This window comes from Hippocampus bargibanti, linkage group LG03 (genome assembly GCF_051943395.1).
Source record: "Hippocampus bargibanti isolate YZ-2025 linkage group LG03, ASM5194339v1, whole genome shotgun sequence".
Lineage (NCBI taxonomy): Eukaryota > Metazoa > Chordata > Actinopteri > Syngnathiformes > Syngnathidae > Hippocampus > Hippocampus bargibanti.
This window is the reverse complement of record NC_142736.1, coordinates 3,481,398-3,501,548: the sequence shown is the minus strand read 5'-3', so window position 1 is coordinate 3,501,548 and position 20,151 is coordinate 3,481,398. Positions and strand designations below refer to the sequence as shown.

At 38.2% G+C, this 20,151-nt stretch overlaps 1 protein-coding gene across 1 annotated transcript in view; it reads right to left on the bottom strand.

Annotated features, from left to right (window-relative positions):
* gpc5a (glypican 5a) overlaps nt 1–20,151 on the bottom strand; it is a 122,140-nt gene that overhangs the window by 76,180 nt on the left and 25,809 nt on the right. Inside the window, exon 6 of the mRNA XM_088991527.1 lies at nt 19,267–19,392. Coding sequence (XP_088847653.1) covers nt 19,267–19,392 — 126 coding nt within the window. The remainder of the gene's footprint in view (nt 1–19,266; nt 19,393–20,151) is intronic.

Here is a 20,151-nt window from a genome sequence, read left to right as displayed (position 1 = left end):
TTAGCTAACTAGCTAGGTTTCTATCGTTTTGAGTTATTCCAGGTTGAGCGAACGGTGGCGCGTGTGGCTGCCGCTGCTCACCCACAGAAAAAAAAATTGACCTAGAAAGTTTTGAAAGGCACTTAGAAATGAAACGGATTATGATTGATTATGATGATGATTATTATTATTATTAATTTCTCCTCTGCGAGACTAATAAAGGCAAAATCAATCCAATATTATTTTTTTTTGATTTGTTTTATTATTATTATCATTTGCTAGCTATTTGCTACCTAGCTGGCTAGCTAGCTAATTGAGTCAGAAACATATCTATCTACAAGCTATTGGCTATCTATTAGCTAACTACTAGGTTCTATCGTTTGAGTTATTCCAGGTTGAGCGAACGGTGCGCGTGTGGCTGCCGCTGCTCACCCACAAAAAATAAATAATCCCGTGACTGTAAAGTGACCTAGAAAGTTTTTGAAAGCACTTAGAAATGATAATCCCGTGACTGTAAAGTGACCTAGAAAGTTTTGAAAGGCACTTAGAAATGAAACGGATTATGATTATTATGATTATTATGATTATGATGATGATTATTATTATTATTAATTTCTCCTCTGCGAGACTAATAAAGGCAAAATCAATCCAATTATTATTTTTTTTTGTTTTGTTTTATTATTATTATCATTTGCTAGCGATTTGCTACCTAGCTGGCTAGCTAGCTAATTGAGTCAGGAAACATATCTATCTAGCTAGCTATTGGCTATCTATTAGCTAACTGGCTAGGTTTCTATCGTTTTGAGTTATTCCAGGTTGAGCGAACGGTGGCGCGTGTGGCTGCCGCTGCTCACCCACAGAAAAAAAAATAATCCCGTGACTGTAAAGTGACCTAGAAAGTTTTGAAAGGCACTTAGAAATGAAACGGATTATGATTATTATGATTATTATGATTATGATGATTATTATTATTATTATTAATTTCTCCTCTGCGAGACTAATAAAGGCAAAATCAATCCAATTATTTTTTTTTTTTTGTTTTGTTTTATTATTATTATCATTTGCTAGCTATTTGCTACCTAGCTGGCTAGCTAGCTAATTGAGTCAGGAAACATATCTATCTAGCTAGCTATTGGCTATCTATTAGCTAACTAGCTAGGTTTCTATCGTTTTGAGTTATTCCAGGTTGAGCGAACGGTGGCGCGTGTGGCTGCCGCTGCTCACCCACAGAAAAAAAAATAATCCCGTGACTGTAAAGTGACCTAGAAAGTTTTGAAAGGCACTTAGAAATGAAACGGATTATGATTATTATGATTATTATTATTATTATTAATTTCTCCTCTGCGAGACTAATAAAGGCAAAATCAATCCAATTATTTTTTTTTTGTTTTGTTTTATTATTATTATTATTTGCTAGCTATTTGCTACCTAGCTGGCTAGCTAGCTAATTGAGTCAGGAAACATATCTATCTAGCTAGCTATTGGCTATCTATTAGCTAACTAGCTAGGTTTCTATCGTTTTGAGTTATTCCAGGTTGAGCGAACGGTGGCGCGTGTGGCTGCCGCTGCTCACCCACAGAAAAAAAATTAATCCCGTGACTGTAAAGTGACCTAGAAAGTTTTGAAAGGCACTTAGAAATGAAACGGATTATGATTATTATGATTATTATGATTATGATGATGATTATTATTATTATTAATTTCTCCTCTGCGAGACTAATAAAGGCAAAATCAATCCAATTATTATTTTTTTTTGTTTTGTTTTATTATTATCATTTGCTAGCTATTTGCTACCTAGCTGGCTAGCTCGCTAATTGAGTCAGGAAACATATTTGCTATCTAGCTAGCTATTGGCTATCTATTAGCTAACTAGCTAGGTTTCTATCGTTTTCAGTTATTCCAGGTTGCGCGAACGGTGGCGCGTGTGGCTGCCGCTGCTCACCCACAGAAAAAAAATTAATCCCGTGACTGTAAAGTGACCTAGAAAGTTTTGAAAGGCACTTAGAAATGAAACGGATTATGATTATTATGATTATTATGATTATGATGATGATTATTATTATTATTAATTTCTCCTCTGCGAGACTAATAAAGGCAAAATCAATCCAATTATTATTTTTTTTTGTTTTGTTTTATTATTATTATCATTTGCTAGCTATTTGCTACCTAGCTGGCTAGCTAGCTAATTGAGTCAGGAAACATATCTATCTAGCTAGCTATTGGCTATCTATTAGCTAACTAGCTAGGTTTCTATCGTTTTCAGTTATTCCAGGTTGCGCGAACGGTGGCGCGTGTGGCTGCCGCTGCTCACCCACAGAAAAAAAATTAATCCCGTGACTGTAAAGTGACCTAGAAAGTTTTGAAAGGCACTTAGAAATGAAACGGATTATGATTATTATGATTATTATGATTATGATGATTATTATTATTATTATTAATTTCTCCTCTGCGAGACTAATAAAGGCAAAATCAATCCAATTATTATTTTTTTTTGTTTTGTTTTATTATTATTATCATTTGCTAGCTATTTGCTACCTAGCTGGCTAGCTAGCTAATTGAGTCAGGAAACATATCTATCTAGCTAGCTATTGGCTATCTATTAGCTAACTAGCTAGGTTTCTATCGTTTTGAGTTATTCCAGGTTGAGCGAACGGTGGCGCGTGTGGCTGCCGCTGCTCACCCACAGAAAAAAAAATAAATCCTGTGACTGTAAGGTGACCGAGACAGTTTTGAAAGGCGCTTAGAAATTAAATGGATTATTACCATTATGATCATTATTATTATCATTATTATTATTATTACTTGAACAGTTTTGCTTGCACATTGTTTGCACATTTCTGTGGGGGGCCTCCAAATGCCCCCGACAGAGTTGGACTAAAATGGAAGACTTCCTTATCGCCGCCAGTAAATTACCTTCGGATCTGATACGGGCTGCCGACTCGCCGCAACATCCCGGCAGACACAAAGAAAAAGCAAGCGAGTGAGAGGCGAAAAAAAAGAAAAAGAAAAAAAACGGTCCGATTTGTCGAAAAAGAGGAAAGAAGCTCCCCCGCTGTGTAGAACTAGCGACTTGAACTGATCTCAAAGGTCATCTGATGACTTCCAAAGATCTTCGGGTGTCGTCAACGCCTTGACTTTTTACACCCAGGGATGAAGCGCCTGTCAGTCACAGCAGGGAATCGCCAGCATGCCACCCCAGCAACAAACACCCGCTAATTCGGATGAGAACAAAGATTTTGCTGGATCATACGGTGATACCTTGGTTCACGAACCCCTTGGCTTACAAACTTTTCAGTTTACGAACGTTACATTTATGAACATTTTACCTTGGCATACAAACTATTTTTCAGGATACGCACGGAGCGTCGCAATGAGTGATGTGTCGTTCGCGAACGAGCCCGTTCTAACAACAAAATGGCAGCCGACTGTTTTTGTCCTCTATTCCCCGCCCCCAGTCTTCGCTTAAAGCCACGTGATTGGTCAAGAACGCAGCAGTGAAGGGAGTTGGTTTAAACGTTAAAGAGACAGGCAGATGACAGAGAGAGAGTGAGAAATTTGATAGAAAACAGTGACATTTGGACTCGTTTGATAGTTCAAAAGCAAAGTGTAGACTGCAAGGTTAAAATATCCCATCAACCAGGCTCCACAAATAACACGCTCGAGCCATCTCTACACTTGATGCAAACAGCTATCAACCCAGCTAAACGGAACATAACTGATGAGGAACAAGGTAAAATGATGGCAGAGAAAGCCAAGGGATCATTCCTCAAGTTGGTGAAAGAAGAAGGCTACGTTCCTCATCAAGTGTTTCATGCTGATGAAAGCGGCCACTCCATTCCATCAAGCCATCAACGACCATCACAAAGGTCAATAAAACGACTTTATTATACAGTACAGTTTATTTCTTTAATTACAATAGAGTAGGACATTTATTATCCATAAAATAAGGTATATTTTGTGTAGTTTTAGAACATTAGAAAGTAGAAAATTATGTTTTATGGGGACCTGGGAACGGATTATTCTCATTTTAATGGTTTCCGATGGGAAATAAATATTTGGGATACACACTTTTCGCCGTAGACACTCTGTCTGGGAACCAATTGAGTTTGTAAGCCAATGTATCACTGTATTTCCAAATTCCCAAAAGGCAGTGAATGAGTTCCATTTGAGTTTCAACACCATCCTGGACGTCGTCATGGCAGCATGGTCGAAGCTCCCAAAATCGGTGAAACGAAGCAGATGGTGAACGTAAGCGGCGCTCGCGTCATTAGCTGAAGGTGACACAAGACATCATCCGGGACGCGCAACACTACAGGGGGGGAGGCTAGAACGAGTCGCGTCGCTTTCCTTTCTCGCGGCGTCGTTCAACGTTGGGGAAGGCGGCGCGGCGAATCATGGCTAGCCCCGCCCCCAACGAGAAAGTAAATAAGGCCGTTTTTTATTGCAGAAGGGAGCACCAATGAGCACGGGCCACTGGGCAGCGATGCATATTTGTGCTAGATAACTTCCTGGACCCTTGCTCGTTTATCTTAGCTGTCAGGTAAAGGGCAGTCGTGGAGAAGGTGAACCCCACCCCCCACCTGCCCCCACTTCTTTTTCATCAATGGATGCTACAGCTTCGTGTTTGCCCATTTTGCTATCTATTTGAGTTACTTGCGCGTGTGGCTGCCGCTGCTCACCCACAAAAGAACTGATTCTGTGACTGTAAAGTGACCTTGAGAGTGTTGAAAGGCGCTTATAAATGAAATGTATTCTTATAATTCTTATTCTTATTATTAGCATTCTATAGCTTTTTGCTATATATTAGCTATCTGGCTGGCTATCTATTCACTATCTAGCTGGCTGGCTATCTAGCTAGGTATCTGTTTGCTATCGATTGGCTAGCTAGCTAGCTAGCTTTCTATCTATTTGAGTTACTTCAAGGTTGAGTGAACGCTGGCACGTGTGGCTGCCGCTGCTCACCCACAGGGAAAAACTTATCCGGTGACTGTGGGATGGCCTTGAGAGTTTTGAAAGGCGTTTAGAAATTAAATGTTTTAGCTAGCTATCTATTAGATATCTATTAGCTAGCTGGCTATCTATGAGATATTTGTTGGCTATCTAGCTAGCTATCTATTGGATATCTATTAGCTAGCTAGTTAGCTGGCTATCTACTAGCTATATAGTTAGCTATCTATTAGATATCTATTAGCTGGCTATCTATTAGCTATATGTGGGCTATCTAGCTAGCTATCTATTAGATATCTATTATCTAGCTATTTATTAGCTATCGGTTGTCTATCTAGCTAGATAGCTATCTATTAGCTATATATCCAGCTGGCTAGATATCTATTAGCTAGCTGGATATATCGCTATCTAGCTATCTATTAGCTAGCTAACTATCTGGTTGGCTGATAGCTATCTGATGGCTAGCTAGCAAGATTTTTATTTATTTGAGTTATTCAGGGTTGAGTGAACGCTGGCTGCCGCTGCTCACCCACAAAAGAAAAAACGTATCCCGTGACTGTGGGGTGGCCTTGAAAGTGTGGAAAGACGCTTAGAAATCAAATGCATTAACTAGCTATCTATTACATATCTATTAGCTATCTATCTATTAGCTATCTAGCAAGCTATCTATTAGACATCTATTAGCTGGCTATTAGTTATCTGTTAGCTATCTAGCTAGCTATCAATTAGATATCTATTAGCTAGCTAGTTAGTTGGCTATCTATTAGCTATCTGTTGGCTATCTAGCTAGATAGCTATATATTAGTCATATATCCAGCTAACTAGCTATCTATTAGCTATCTAGCTATCTGGTTTGCTATCTGTTAGCTATCTGATGGCCAGCTAGCTAGGTTTTTATTTATTTGAGTTATTCAGGTGGGTGAGCAGCGGCAGCCACACATGGCAGCGTTCACTGAACCCGGAAGTAACTCTAATAGATAGAAAGTTAGCTAGCTAGCCATCAGATAGTTAACAGATAGCCAACCAGCTAGCTAGATAGCTAATAGATAGCTAGCTGGCTGGCTGGATATAGAGCTAATATATAGCTATCTGGCTAGATAGCCAACAGATAGCTAATAGATAGCCAACTAACTATCTAACTAATAGATATCTAATAGATAGTTTTTTTGACGGAAACAAATTCCTTGTGTCTTCTACATACTTGGCAATAAAGATGATTCTGATTCTGATTCTGATAGCTAAAAGCTAGCTAGAGCTAATAGATAGCCAGCTGACCAGCTAGATGGCAAATAGATACCAAATAGATACATAGCCAGCTGGAAGGTCAGCCAGCGAGCTAGATAGCAAGATAGCAAATAGATATCTAGGTAGCTAGCTAGATAGCAGATAGCGAGCTAGGTAGCAAATAGATAGATAGATATCTAGGTAGCTAGCTAGATAGCAGATAGCGAGCTAAGTAGCAAATAGATAGATAGATATCTAGGTAGCTAGCTAGATAGCAGATAGCGAGCTAAGTAGCAAATAGATAGATAGATATCTAGGTAGCTCGCTAGATAGCAGATAGCGAGCTAAGTAGCAAATAGATAGATAGCTAGGTAGCTAGCGAGATAGCGAGCTAAATAGCAAATAGATAACAAATAGTCAGCCAGCGAGCTAGATAGCAAATATATAGATAGATAGCTAGGTAGCTAGCTAGATAGCGAGCTAAATAGCAAATCGATTACAAATAAATAGATAGCTAGGTCGCTATCAATCTCACTTAAGAAGTTTTGACTTTTTTGCTCTATTTTTTTTCTGGTCCAGATCCTCAGCAGAAATCTCCGTGTCTAGAGCGTCGAAATTCTTAAAGGAATGCTAACTATCGCAAAGGTAAGCTTGCCTTTGCACATTTTCAGTCAATAAGAGTCGTTTGACCTTCCAAAACACATCTCCAAACATTCCACGGGCTAAAATTGTATCAAACCGAGGGAACAAATTGCGGACCGGTGATGAATATTTAACGCAGACTCCATTTTTCACTCAGTGGAAGTAAATGAGAAAGCATGTTGAGTTAGCAAATGAGCTGCAAATCAAAAGAAACGTAAGGCGCCTTGTCAAAAGCCTGCAGACGCCAGATAAGCTAAGATAACAGCCTCTTTTGTTTCATGCAAACAAAAATATATATATAATTTAAAAACTCCCCCCCCCCAAAAAAAAAAAAACTCTATCTAGAGTCAACTCCATCTGGAAATGGTGAACGTCATCAAAATCAATATGCAATTTTGCACCCTTGATAAGATGCTAACGCGGCTCTCGCTAGCCGTGAGTATTTGTTGGAAATTTGATACTAGGTGTTGAACTTTGAAACTGATTTAATTGCAAAAGACGGATCCGACCAATGAAAAAAGGGAAAAAAATACTTTGGGCAACAAAAAAACTAAGAAATAAAATAATTGTCAATAATGGATGGACATTAACTCATTCGCTGCCATTCACGAATTTATTCGGGAATTGAAAATATTACGGAAAGCGCCATTCCGGTATTTGTTCGGGTTTTGTTTTTTGTTTTTCTTGCTTGGGTGCCGATAAAGCACTGGCTAGACCTTTGCCGATGTTTTTGCCCTTCCACAAGGGGGCAGCATTCCCCCTTTTTTCCATGTTAGCGCTTTGTTCCAGCTTCAGCTGTTGTTAATGCGCGATATTAACCAATATGTATGTACAGTGATACCTCGGTTTACGAACCCCTTGGCTTACGAACTTTTCAGTTTACGAACATGAAATTTATGAAATTTTTACCTTGGCATACAAACTATTTTTCGGGAAACGCACGGAGCTACCACAATGAGTGTCGTGTCGTTCGCGAACGAGCCCGTTCTCCTGACAAGAAAATAGCAGCCGACATATTTTTTTGTCCTTTATTCCCCGCCCCCACTCGTCGGTTAAAGCCACATGATTGGTCAAGAACGCAACAGTGAGGGGAGGTGGTTTAAACATTAAAGAGACACTCAGACGACAGAGAGAGAGTGAGAAAATGGATAGAAAACAGTGAAATTTGGGCTTGTTTCAACTTTGATAAGGCAGAGTGTAGACTGCAAGGTTAAAGACTATAGTATAGACCATAAGGTTAAAATTCCCATCAATCAGGATCCACAAAAACCCGCACAAGCCATATGTACACTTGATGTAAAAAGCTATCAACCCAGCTAAACAGAACACAATTGATGAGGAACCCGATAAAATTATGGCAGGGAAAGCGTCTACAAGGGATCATTCCTCAAGATGGTGAAAGAAGAAGGCTATATTCCTCATCAAATGTTTAATGCTGATGAAAGTGGCCACTCCATCCCATCAAGCCATCAACGACCATCACAAAGGTCAATAAAACAACTTTATTATACAGTACAGTTTATTCATTTAATGATAACACCATAGCACATTTATTATACATAAAATAAGGTATATTTTGTGTAGTTTTAAGGCTTAGAGAATTAAAAAATTATGTTTGATGGTGACCTGGGAACGGATTATTCTCATTTGAATGGTTTCCTATGGGAAATTAATTTTTGGGATACACACTTTGTCTGGGAACCACTTAATTCCGTAAGCCAAGGTATCACTGTACACATTTTTATGGTCAGGATGCGGTGCTAAACCCCGAGCAGGATCGAAGGTCATGTTGGAGTGCAACCCGAGCCAAGCGGCATCCAGTGGTTTTGTGGTTCATCTCCAGTGGCCAACCGTCGTGATGAAGGAGATCCTCCAGAAGGTCTCCTTCCTCTACATCTCATCTTTCTTGTCCCTGATTGTGTCTCCAATTGAGATCAACGTGACAAATGTGACCGTGGAGGAACATTTTCTCTTTTTTTCCACACACCAGGATGGTGTGTCAAAGAGGTGATACGTATGCTCGCGAGCAGATTTTTGGGACAAAAAAATGTGTTCACTCCAGTGCCAGGGTTTTTGTCATTGTCACTCGATTTCCAGGACACACTAAATATTGACTTTTAGGACTACATCGACATTCAATGCAGCGTAAGAAACCTCAGATTCTCTTCTTTCATCAGAAAAAAAAAGAGTTAATTCCTAAACTATATGGGTTTGGAGTTATCTAAGTTTGAAATGAGGGCAGCGATCCAAAATGCAATGCAATGCATACATATTGGTTTATATAATCATCATAATCATAATCATAATCATAATCATAATAATAATGTCAATAGTAATAATAAAATAATAATAATCACAATAATAATAATTAAAATAATAATCATTACAATAATAATAATTAAAATAATAATAATTACAATAATAAAAATATTAAAATAATAATAATTACAATAATAATAATACTTAATATAATAATAACAATAATAATACTTAAAAAAATAATAATGATAATAATAATAATACTTAACATAATAATAATAATAATAATAATGATGATGATGATGATGATGATGATGATGATGATAATAATAATAATACAAACCGCTAACATGGAAAAAAAGGGGAATGCTGCCCGTTTGCGGAAGGGAAAAAACATTGCCAAAGGTCTAGCCAGCGCTTTTTCTGCACCCAAGCATGAAAAAAAAAAACAAAACCCCAACAAATTCGGGAATGGCGCCTCAATAGCCAAATAAATTCAAATACGGCAGTGAATGAGTTAATGGTGCAAATCTTTCAGCTCGATGCAAATTTCGCATGCGTAAATATGAAATGTTGCAGTTTCCCCCATTTTCTTATCTCATCTTATTTTAAAATCGTTTAAATGAGCTTTTTCAGCCCTGTTACACAACTGAGTGCAACTAGGGTGAAAAACCCTGATTGCAAAACACGCAGATGATATTTTGAGTCAAATGCAAAACACCAATAAAAATGACTTCAAGTGTCCCAAAACTGCCCCTAAATGAGCTCGGAACTGGCGAGATTCAGAAAGTCCCGCCCCCTTGTTCGTGACATCACGCCAGGATACTCCTTCACAAACTGCCTTGCTCCAGAATCAAAACAATGGCTTCAGAGAGTTCAGATTGGGAGAAAATGCTTTCTTGTTACTCATCCAGTTATGAATATGATTGAAATCAAGTTATTGATGGAGTTTTCCTTCTAATTTCATCATCAACACGGTGTTTACAGGCGAAAAAAATACCCAAAATGCATTGTGTGTCGCTTTATCGGTCAGACTTCCTGAATATTCAGCGTGAGTTTTAAAAGGTAAAATATACAGTGAGACCTCAACTTACAAACACCTTAACTTACAAACTTTTCGTCCTACAAACCTCAAATTTATGCAAATTAAACCTTAAAATGAGCACTATTTTCATAATACACACCCACCACGGCTGGCGGAGTGATCTTCGGCGGAAGCACACGACCGAACAGCACCAACAGTCCTTATGGAAGGTGACTAGATCTCCTTCCATCAGCCATCAACGACCATCAAAAAGGTCAATAAAACTTTATTTCACAGCACAGTTTATCTCTTTAATTACAGTCCTCATGCAATTCCGTTTGACCTTCGACCTCCAACGCCATTCCATCAAGCCATAAATGACCATCACAAATGTAAATAAAGTGACTTTATGATACAATGCAGTGTATTTCTTTCATTACAATACAAGTGCACATTTATTATACATAGAATAAGGTATGTTGTGTGTAGTTTTAAGGCTTATTTAGTTGAAAAGTATATTTTATGGAAACCCGGGAACGGATTATTCCCATTTTAATGGTTTCCTATGGGAATTTTTTTTTTGAGATACACACTTTTCGCCTTACACACTCTGTCTGGGAACCATTTAAGTTCGTAAGTTGAGGTCTCACTGTACATGTAAAATGCGCTCAGTAGAAGTCATTTGTAGTGATTTGACAAATGATGGACGCAACTTGTCCGCAGGTGTCGGTTGTCTTTTAAATCCACATTTATTCCACGGAGCTTCATCCGTGCGGCGGATGAAGACGTTTCTTACTTCACCGCGTGAGAGTGACTAAGAGGACAGCTCTACATAATATATTTGACAGCATATGTTTAAAAGCTAGAACCCACCCCCCCCCCCCCCCCCCCCCCCCCCCCACACACACACACACACACACACACACACACACACGACCGCAGTTCAAAATTAGGTCAATTCATCATGGCAAAAAAATGGCGGCGAAGACGTACGAGGCGAGACTTTGGACATTCGGCGGCGTGTTTGGCTTGAATTTCATCAGCGAGCCGTCAAATGGTTTCACAGAAGTAGCGACAACCCGCAAAGGGCAGGTTGCGTATACATATACTAAAGTCCGCAGCGCCCTCTGCAGGTCTCCCTCTGATACTGCAGCACGGAAAAAAAATCAAGTCCAAAGGCTTTTTAAGATTTAATAATGTTAATAATATTAATTAATGATAATCATGATGATGATTATACTACTGTAATACAAATACAAATACTAATGATGATAATGATGATAATACTGATACTCATACTAATAATCATAATAATAATAATAATAATACATTTAATTTCTAAGCGCCTTTCAAAACTCTCAAGGACACTTTACAGTCACGGGATTTTTTTGTGCGGGTGAGCAGCGGCAGCCATTTGCGCCAGCGTGCACTCTAAATAATACTTATGATGATAAATAATAATAATAAAAAATAATAATAATAATAATAATACATTTATTTTCTAAGCGTCTTTTAAAACTCTCAAGGACACTTTACAGTCACATGATTTTTTTGTGCGGGTGAGCAGCGGCAGCCATTCGCGCCAGGGTTAACTCTAACTAATACTAATGATGATAATTAATAATAATAATAATAATAATAATAATAATAATACATTAGCATTACGTCTTTAACCCTCCTGTTGTTCTAATTTTCTGCACACACCCCGTGTCCGTCGGGTCAAAATGACCCTTTTTCAGTAAACTCTCTCAAATAAGCAGCTTAATTGAATTTTTAAACATTAATTTTAATGTTGATTGACAAAACACAACTTTTCCTTCACTTCATTATATGAGTCTGGAGTTATCTGATCTTGAAATGAGGGCGGCTGTCCAAAATACAATGCAATACATACATATTGGTTTATATAGCGCTTTAACAACAGCTGAAGCTGGAATAAAGCGCTAACATGGAAAAAAAGGAAATTCTGCCCCCTTGTGGAAGGGGACAAAACATAGACAGAGGTCTGGCTAGCGCTTTATCAGCATCCAAGCAACAAAAAAACAAAACCCAAACTAATTTGGGAATGGCCCTCTATGTCATACAGTGATATCTTGGCTTACGAATTTAATTGGTTCCCAGAGTGTGTAAGGCGAAAAGTGTGTATCCCAAAAATTAATTTCCCATAAGAAACCATTAAAATGAGAATAATCCGTTCCCAGGTCTCCATAAAACATGATTTTCTACTTTCTAATTTTCTAAGCATTAAAACTACACAAAATATACCTTATTGTATGGATTTTTTTAATTAAAAAGCATACTTTGGAATAAAGTTAACTCATTGACTGCCAGACAATGTGCAAAAATGTGTCCACTCCAGTGCCAGGGTTTTTGTCATTGTCACTGGAATTCCAGCACCCACAGAATATTTATTTTTAGGACTACATACACATTCAATGCAGCGTAAGAAACCTTAGAATATCTTCTTTCATCAGAAAGTTAATTCCTAAGTGATATAGGTCTGGAGTTATATGAGCTTGAAATGGGGGCGGATGTACAAAATGCAATACATATATATTGGTTGATATAGCGCTTTAACAACAGCTAAAGCTGGAACAAAGCGCTAACATGGGAAAAAAAGGGAAATTCTGCCCCCTTGTGGAAGGGAATAAAAACATTCACAGAGGTCTGGCTAGCGCTTTATCGGCACCCAAGTATGAAAAACCAAAATCCGGTGAGACTTGAGCGTGAATTAGCAAGTAAATGTGGGTCCTGAGAGTTCTTTTCCCACGATGGAAGCTAGTTAGTTTATCTTTGTCACCCCACAAGGGCAATATGGTGGTTGGATTTTGCTATTTTTCTTTGTCTCTTTAAGTGACATGTTGGGGGGGGGGGGGAAGTGTGTACTCACAAAAAAGAGGCAGATTCATGGCCTCCAGCTATTTCTTCTGCGTGTGTGTGTGTGTGTGTGTGTGTGTATGTGTGTGTGTGTGTGTGTGTGTGTGTGTGTGTGTGTGTGTGTGTATGTGTGTGTGTGTGTGTGTGTGTGTGTGTGTGTGTGTGTGTGTCGTATCCATGACGGATAGTTCAAGCATGTGGGAATGCGTTAACCTTTCAGATGAGGCGAGGACAGCCTCCTTTCACAGAGGCTGAAAGGTGTTCTATTTTGAACTCTCTTTCCGCCTGTTGGGTTCATTCAAAAACAACATTTTAATTTAATTCGGCTTCTCAAAGTGGTTAGAAATCCGCAAAAAAAAAAAAAAAATGCATTAAAAAGTGTGATTGTAATACAAATAACCCTCCGCCGCATCATGCTTCTTGTTCGGGTTTCAGTTTTTTTTTCATGGGTGCCGATAAAGCGCTGGCCATGGCCTCTGTCAATGTTTTTATTTTCCTCAAGGGGGCAGTGTTTCCCTTTCTTTCATGTTAGCGCTTTGTCCCAGCTTCAGCTGTTGTAATAATAATAATAAAATAATAATAATAATAATAATAATAATACATTTGATTGATTCTAAACGCCTTTCAAAACTCTCAAGTTCACTTTACAGTCACAGGATAAGTTTTTTTCTGTGGGTGAGCAACGGCAACCACACGCAACTCAACCCCGAAGTAACTCAAAAAATACATAGCAAGTTAGCTAGCTAGCGAATAGATAGCTAATAGCTAGCAAATGGATATCCATTAGCAGGCGAATAGATAGTTAATAGCCAGCGAATAGCTAGCCGTTAGCCAGCAAATAGCTAATAGCTAGTGAATAGAGAGCCTATAGCTAGTGAATAGTTAGCTAATAGCTAGCAAATAGATAGCCAACAGCCAGCAAACAGAGAGCCAATAGCAAGCAAACAGAGAGCCAATAGCCAGCGAATAGATAGTTAATAACCAGCGAATAGATAGCCATTAGCCAGCAAATAGCTAATAGCTAGTGAATAGAGAGCCTATAGCTAGTGAATAGCTAGCTAATAGCTAGCAAATAGATAGCCAACAGCCAGCAAACAGAGAGCCAATAGCAAGCAAACAGAGAGCCAATAGCCAGCGAATAGATAGTTAATAACCAGCGAATAGATAGCCATTAGCCAGCGAATAGCTAATAGCTAGTGAATAGAGAGCCTATAGCTAGTGAATAGATAGCTAATAGCTAGCAAATAGATAGCCAACAGCCAGCAAACAGAGAGCCAATAGCAAGCAAACAGAGAGCCAATAGCCAGCGAATAGATAGTTAATAACCAGCGAATAGATAGCCATTAGCCAGCGAATAGCTAATAGCTAGTGAATAGAGAGCCTATAGCTAGTGAATAGATAGCTAATAGCTAGCAAATAGATAGCCAACAGCCAGCAAACAGAGAGCCAATAGCAAGCAAACAGAGAGCCAATAGCCAGCGAATAGATAGTTAATAACCAGCGAATAGATAGCCATTAGCCAGCGAATAGCTAATAGCTAGTGAATAGAGAGCCTATAGCTAGTGAATAGATAGCTAATAGCTAGCAAATAGATAGCCAATAGCCAGCGAATAGATAGCTATTAGCTAGCGAATAGATAGACATTAGTTAGCAAATAGATAGTTAATAGCTAGCGAATAGATAGCTAATAGCCAGCGAATAGCTAATAGCTAGTGAATAGAGAGCCTATAGCTAGTGAATAGCTAGCTAATAGCTAGCAAATAGATAGCCAACAGCCAGCAAACAGAGAGCCAATAGCAAGCAGAGAGCCAATAGCCAGCGAATAGATAGCTATTAGCTAGCGAATAGACATTAGTTAGCAAATAGATAGTTAATAGCTAGCGAATAGATAGCTAATAGCCAGCGAATAGCTAATAGCTAGTGAATACAGAGCCTATAGCTAGTGAATAGCTAGCTAATAGCTAACAAATAGATAGCCAACAGCCAGCAAACAGAGAGCCAATAGCAAGCAGAGAGCCAATAGCCAGCGAATAGATAGCTATTAGCTAGCGAATAGACATTAGTTAGCAAATAGATAGTTAATAGCTAGCGAATAGATAGCTAATAGCCAGCGAATAGCTAATAGATAGTGAATACAGAGCCTATAGCTAGTGAATAGCTAGCTAATAGCTAGCAAATAGATAGCCAACAGCCAGCAAACAGAGAGCCAATAGCAAGCAGAGAGCCAATAGCCAGCGAATAGATAGCTATTAGCTAGCGAATAGACATTAGTTAGCAAATAGATAGTTAATAGCTAGCGAATAGATAGCTAATAGCCAGCGAATAGATAATAGCTAGTGAATAGAGAGCCTATAGCTAGTGAATAGCTAGCTAATAGCTAACAAATAGATAGCCAACAGCCAGCAAACAGAGAGCCAATAGCAAGCAGAGAGCCAATAGCCAGCGAATAGATAGCTATTAGCTAGCGAATAGACATTAGTTAGCAAATAGATAGTTAATAGCTAGCGAATAGATAGCTAATAGCCAGCGAATAGCTAATAGCTAGTGAATAGAGAGCCTATAGCTAGTGAATAGCTAGCTAATAGCTAGCAAATAGATAGCCAACAGCCAGCAAACAGAGAGCCAATAGCAAGCAGAGAGCCAATAGCCAGCGAATAGATAGCTATTAGCTAGCGAATAGATAGACATTAGTTAGCAAATAGATAGTTAATAGCTAGCGAATAGATAGCTAATATAGTAATACTACTATTACTATTACTACTACTACTATTACTACTATTATTACTACTATGATTATTATTATGATTATTATTATGATGATTATCATTATCGTCATCATCATCATTATTATCATTATTATTATTATTATTATTAAGCAAGACAAAGTTGTTCCCAGCACGACTTTAAGACCAGAAAGTAATTTGCGCCGCAGCGCACGACCATTTGTTGTGAGAGGCGTCCAAACACACACACACACACACACACACACACACACACACACACACACACACACACACACACACACACACACACACACACACACACGCACACGCACACAATTACAGATTTGAGACTCATGCGGGGACCCAAAGCAATCGTTTGAGGTCGCCGAGGCCTCGCTAAGCTCGTGTAAATCAAGCCACCGTGCGGCACTGACTTCTATTCCCCTTCTCTCTGTGGACGTTGGCTTATGACCCATCGGCGGGAGGTTATTTCTTGCATTTGTGGCAGCTTGCGTTGACTCCCAGCCACTCATTGATGTTTCCATGCTACTCGTCCGCTAACGGTTATAGCGCAGATTTGACAACAATTGAGTCGCCGTTCTCACCAAAAAGCCTTATCTGCTTGTCTCTTTATAATAACGCACAGCGAAAATGAAAACCTGAGGCAAATGCCATTGTTTTGATTCTGGAGCAAGGCAGTTTGTGAAGGAGTGACGTCACGAACAAGGGGGCGGGACTTTCTGAATCCACCTATTTAAAATTGCATTTTCTGTGTAGCTCTTTCTCTTTTTATAATTGTATTTTATTTATTGTATTCTATTTTGTGATTATATTTTCTTTATTATAGTACCTATGCTTGTCTGTGACTGTAAAGTGTCCTTGAGAGCTTTGAAAGGTGCTTAAAATATAATGTATTATTATTATTATTAATATTATTAATGTAAATGTAAATTTCTCCACTACTTATTATTAGTATTATTATTAGTAGTAGTAGTATTAGCTTATCTGGCTAGCTAGCTTTCTATCTATTTGAGTTACTTCCAGGTTGAGTGAACGCGGGCGTGTGTGGCTGCCGCTGCTCACCCACAGAAAAAAAAAAAATCATGCAACTGGAAAGTGACCTTGAGAGTTTTGAAAGGCGCTTATAAATGAAATGTATTATTATTATTATTATTATTATTAATGTAAATGTAAATTTCTCCACTACTTATTATTAGTATTATTATTATTATTAGTAGTAGTAGTAGTAGTATTAGCTTATCTGGCTAGCTAGCTTTCTATCTATTTGAGTTACTTCCAGGTTGAGTGAACGCGGGCGTGTGTGGCTGCCGCTGCTCACCCACAGAAAAAAAAAAATCATGCGACTGGAAAGTGACCTTGAGAGTTTTGAAAGGCGCTTATAAATGAAATGTATTATTATTATTATTATTATTATTAATGTAAACGTAAATTTCTCCACTACTTATTATTAGTATTATTAGTAGTAGTAGTAGTAGTAGTAGTAGCTTATCTGGCTAGCTAGCTTTCTATCTATTTGAGTTACTTCCAGGTTGAGTGAACGCGGGCGTGTGTGGCTGCCGCTGCTCACCCACAGAAAAAAAAAAATCATGCGACTGGAAAGTGACCTTGAGAGTTTTGAAAGGCGCTTATAAATGAAATGTATTATTATTATTATTATTATTATTATTATTATTATTATTATTATTATTATTATTATTATTATTATTATGAAATCCCTCAACAGTAACCCAAATCTAACTATACGGTGGTTCTTTTCAATTTAGCATAGAACTAGCGTAGCGCTAGCTCTGTACTCACTTGAACCACCATCACGTCACGGCTTTACAGGAGAGCACCGAACCCCGACTAGCAAGTGCAGCGTAGCAAGCCAGCCCAGATAAATGAGATGTGACACAGCGCCGTGATGTCATGGGAGACAAGGACGCTAACCGATGCCAGTTTGTCCGCTCCACATCACGAGCGTTTAATAAGCGAAGATCTATGTCCGCGTCATCGAGGGATCCGACATCACTGTCATCTTTGGGGGTGACGGAGGCTGTGGATACGAAACGGCTCAGTCTGTAAAGGACCCACTCGTGTCAAGAAGATGACACGCTAGCGAACCTCCGACACGGCGTAGATGAAGCAATATTGAAGCTGTCACAGTATGAAAGACCGTTGAGATAATACAGTAGAACCTCCGCTGAGGTTAGGTCAGCATCAGCCAGTCGCTACGAGAACAATCTTTCATATGAATCTCGACTGTACATAGATTTCAATATAAATGGAAAATGAAGCTTCATGAAGCACTTGCCATATTTTATTCCCCAACTCTATATGATGCTCTTGGTTTCAAAATAAAAGCTGGTCTCATGGATATGATTTAAAGTTCCAGTGCATTTTAAAACCAACACTGCCATCTAAAGGAGTCCAGAATGAGAAGTACTTCGTGAAGCTTCAATTCGTGAAGCTTTATTTGTTCTGTATGTATGTGTGTATCAGAATCAGAAAACCTTTATTCGTCCCACAATGGGGAAATTTGCAGTCCACAGCGGCAATTTGAAAGGGGGTTATATACAGTAAAGTCTCGTTATATCGATATCGGATATATCGATATTCCCGGTTATATCGATACTATTTCTATGCACGCACGGAAAAAATTACATGCAAAGAGGGTCGGATATATCGATAGTCCCGGTTATATCGATATTTTTTCGGACTCCCTTGAATATCGATATAACGAGACTTTACTGTATGTGTGTAAATATGTGTGAATATATATGTGTACATGTGTGTATATATGTGTATATGGGCGTGTATACGTGTGTATAAATGTGCGTATATATGCGTGCGTATATATGTGTGTGTTTATACTGTATGTGTCTATATAATGTATGTGTGTGTATATACTGTATGTGTGTATATATGTGCGTATACATGTGTATATACTGTACGTGTGTATATATGTGTATAAATGTGTGTATATGTGTGTGTACATGTGTGTATAAATGTGTGTATAAATGTGCGCATATATATATATATATATATATATATATATATATATATATATATATATATATATATATATATATATATATATATATATATATATATATATGTGTGTATACATATATACGTGTGTATAAATATGTGTGTATAAATGTGTGTGTAAATGTGTGTGTGTGTAAATATGCGTGTGTAAATGTGTGTGTGTAAATATGCGTGTGTAAATGTGTGTGTGTAAATATGCATGTGTAAATATGTGTGTAAAAATGTATATACACACATAAACACACATACATACACACACATATATATATATCTTCTTGAAGTCAAATTTTAAAAAAAATATTGATATATATATATATTTTTTTACTGCAAGATGGCGCCGCAAGAGTGTGACAGCTCCTGTATTGATTTTCTACTTCTTTCTTTCCTTTCCTCTTCCTTTTCATAACGTTTGCTGCTGTGAAATTTCTCCACAAATAAAGGTACATCCAATATATATATATATATATATATATATATATATATATATATATATATATATATATATATATATATAAAAAACTGTGTAATATTGACTCATACCTTTTTACAATGCTGGTTCCATTCCAGCAGGACATCCCATCATCCGAGGCCAGCTCAGTGACACAGAGTTGATCTGCGAGACCTCCGTAGTATGTCCGGTAGAGGCGGAGACTGTTCAAAAATTCCCTATAAAAATACATTGAAAAGCTGATTGACAGGTGCATCATCCAGTCAACATGCTGACAGAAAAAAAAACATGATACAGGCATACTCATGTCATGTTTTTTATTATTATTAATAGTAGTAGTAGTAGTAGTAGTAGTAGTAGTAGTACTTGAGAGTAGTAGTAGTAGTAGTGCTAGTCGTAATAGTAATAGTATTATTAGTATTATTAGTATTAGTAGTACTAGTAGTATTAGTAGTAGTAGTAGTAGTATTAGTATTAGTAGCAGTAGTAGTAGTAGTATTACTAGTATTTGTCACGGTTTGCGAGGTGGTGATGGCGGGTTCGGATCCCAAAAAGCAGGCAGGAGGGAGCAGGAGGTTGTTTGACAAATTGTATTAAAATAAAGTCAGCAGGAACAAAATGTAAAACATCAAAATGATCTGAATGGAAAAAATACAAAGTAGCAAAAGAAGACCAAAAGTAAAAGTCCGCCAAGGTTAAACAAACACGTACACAATGCATGCTGCAACCAAGCAGCAAACAAACAATGAATCGGCACTGGATGATCGTGCCAGGTGTCCTTTTAAGTGTTATTGATTATAACGACCAGCACCTGCGAGGCTGCCGGCAGGGCTGACGTCTCTACCCGCTGGTCGCCAATCTGATCGGGACGACCAGCACCTGTGCAGGTGCAGGTGGGGCCGACAGCGTCCCCCGTTGGTCGCCAACCAGATCATGACAGTATTAGTAGTAGTAGTGTTAGTAGTAGTAGTGCTAGT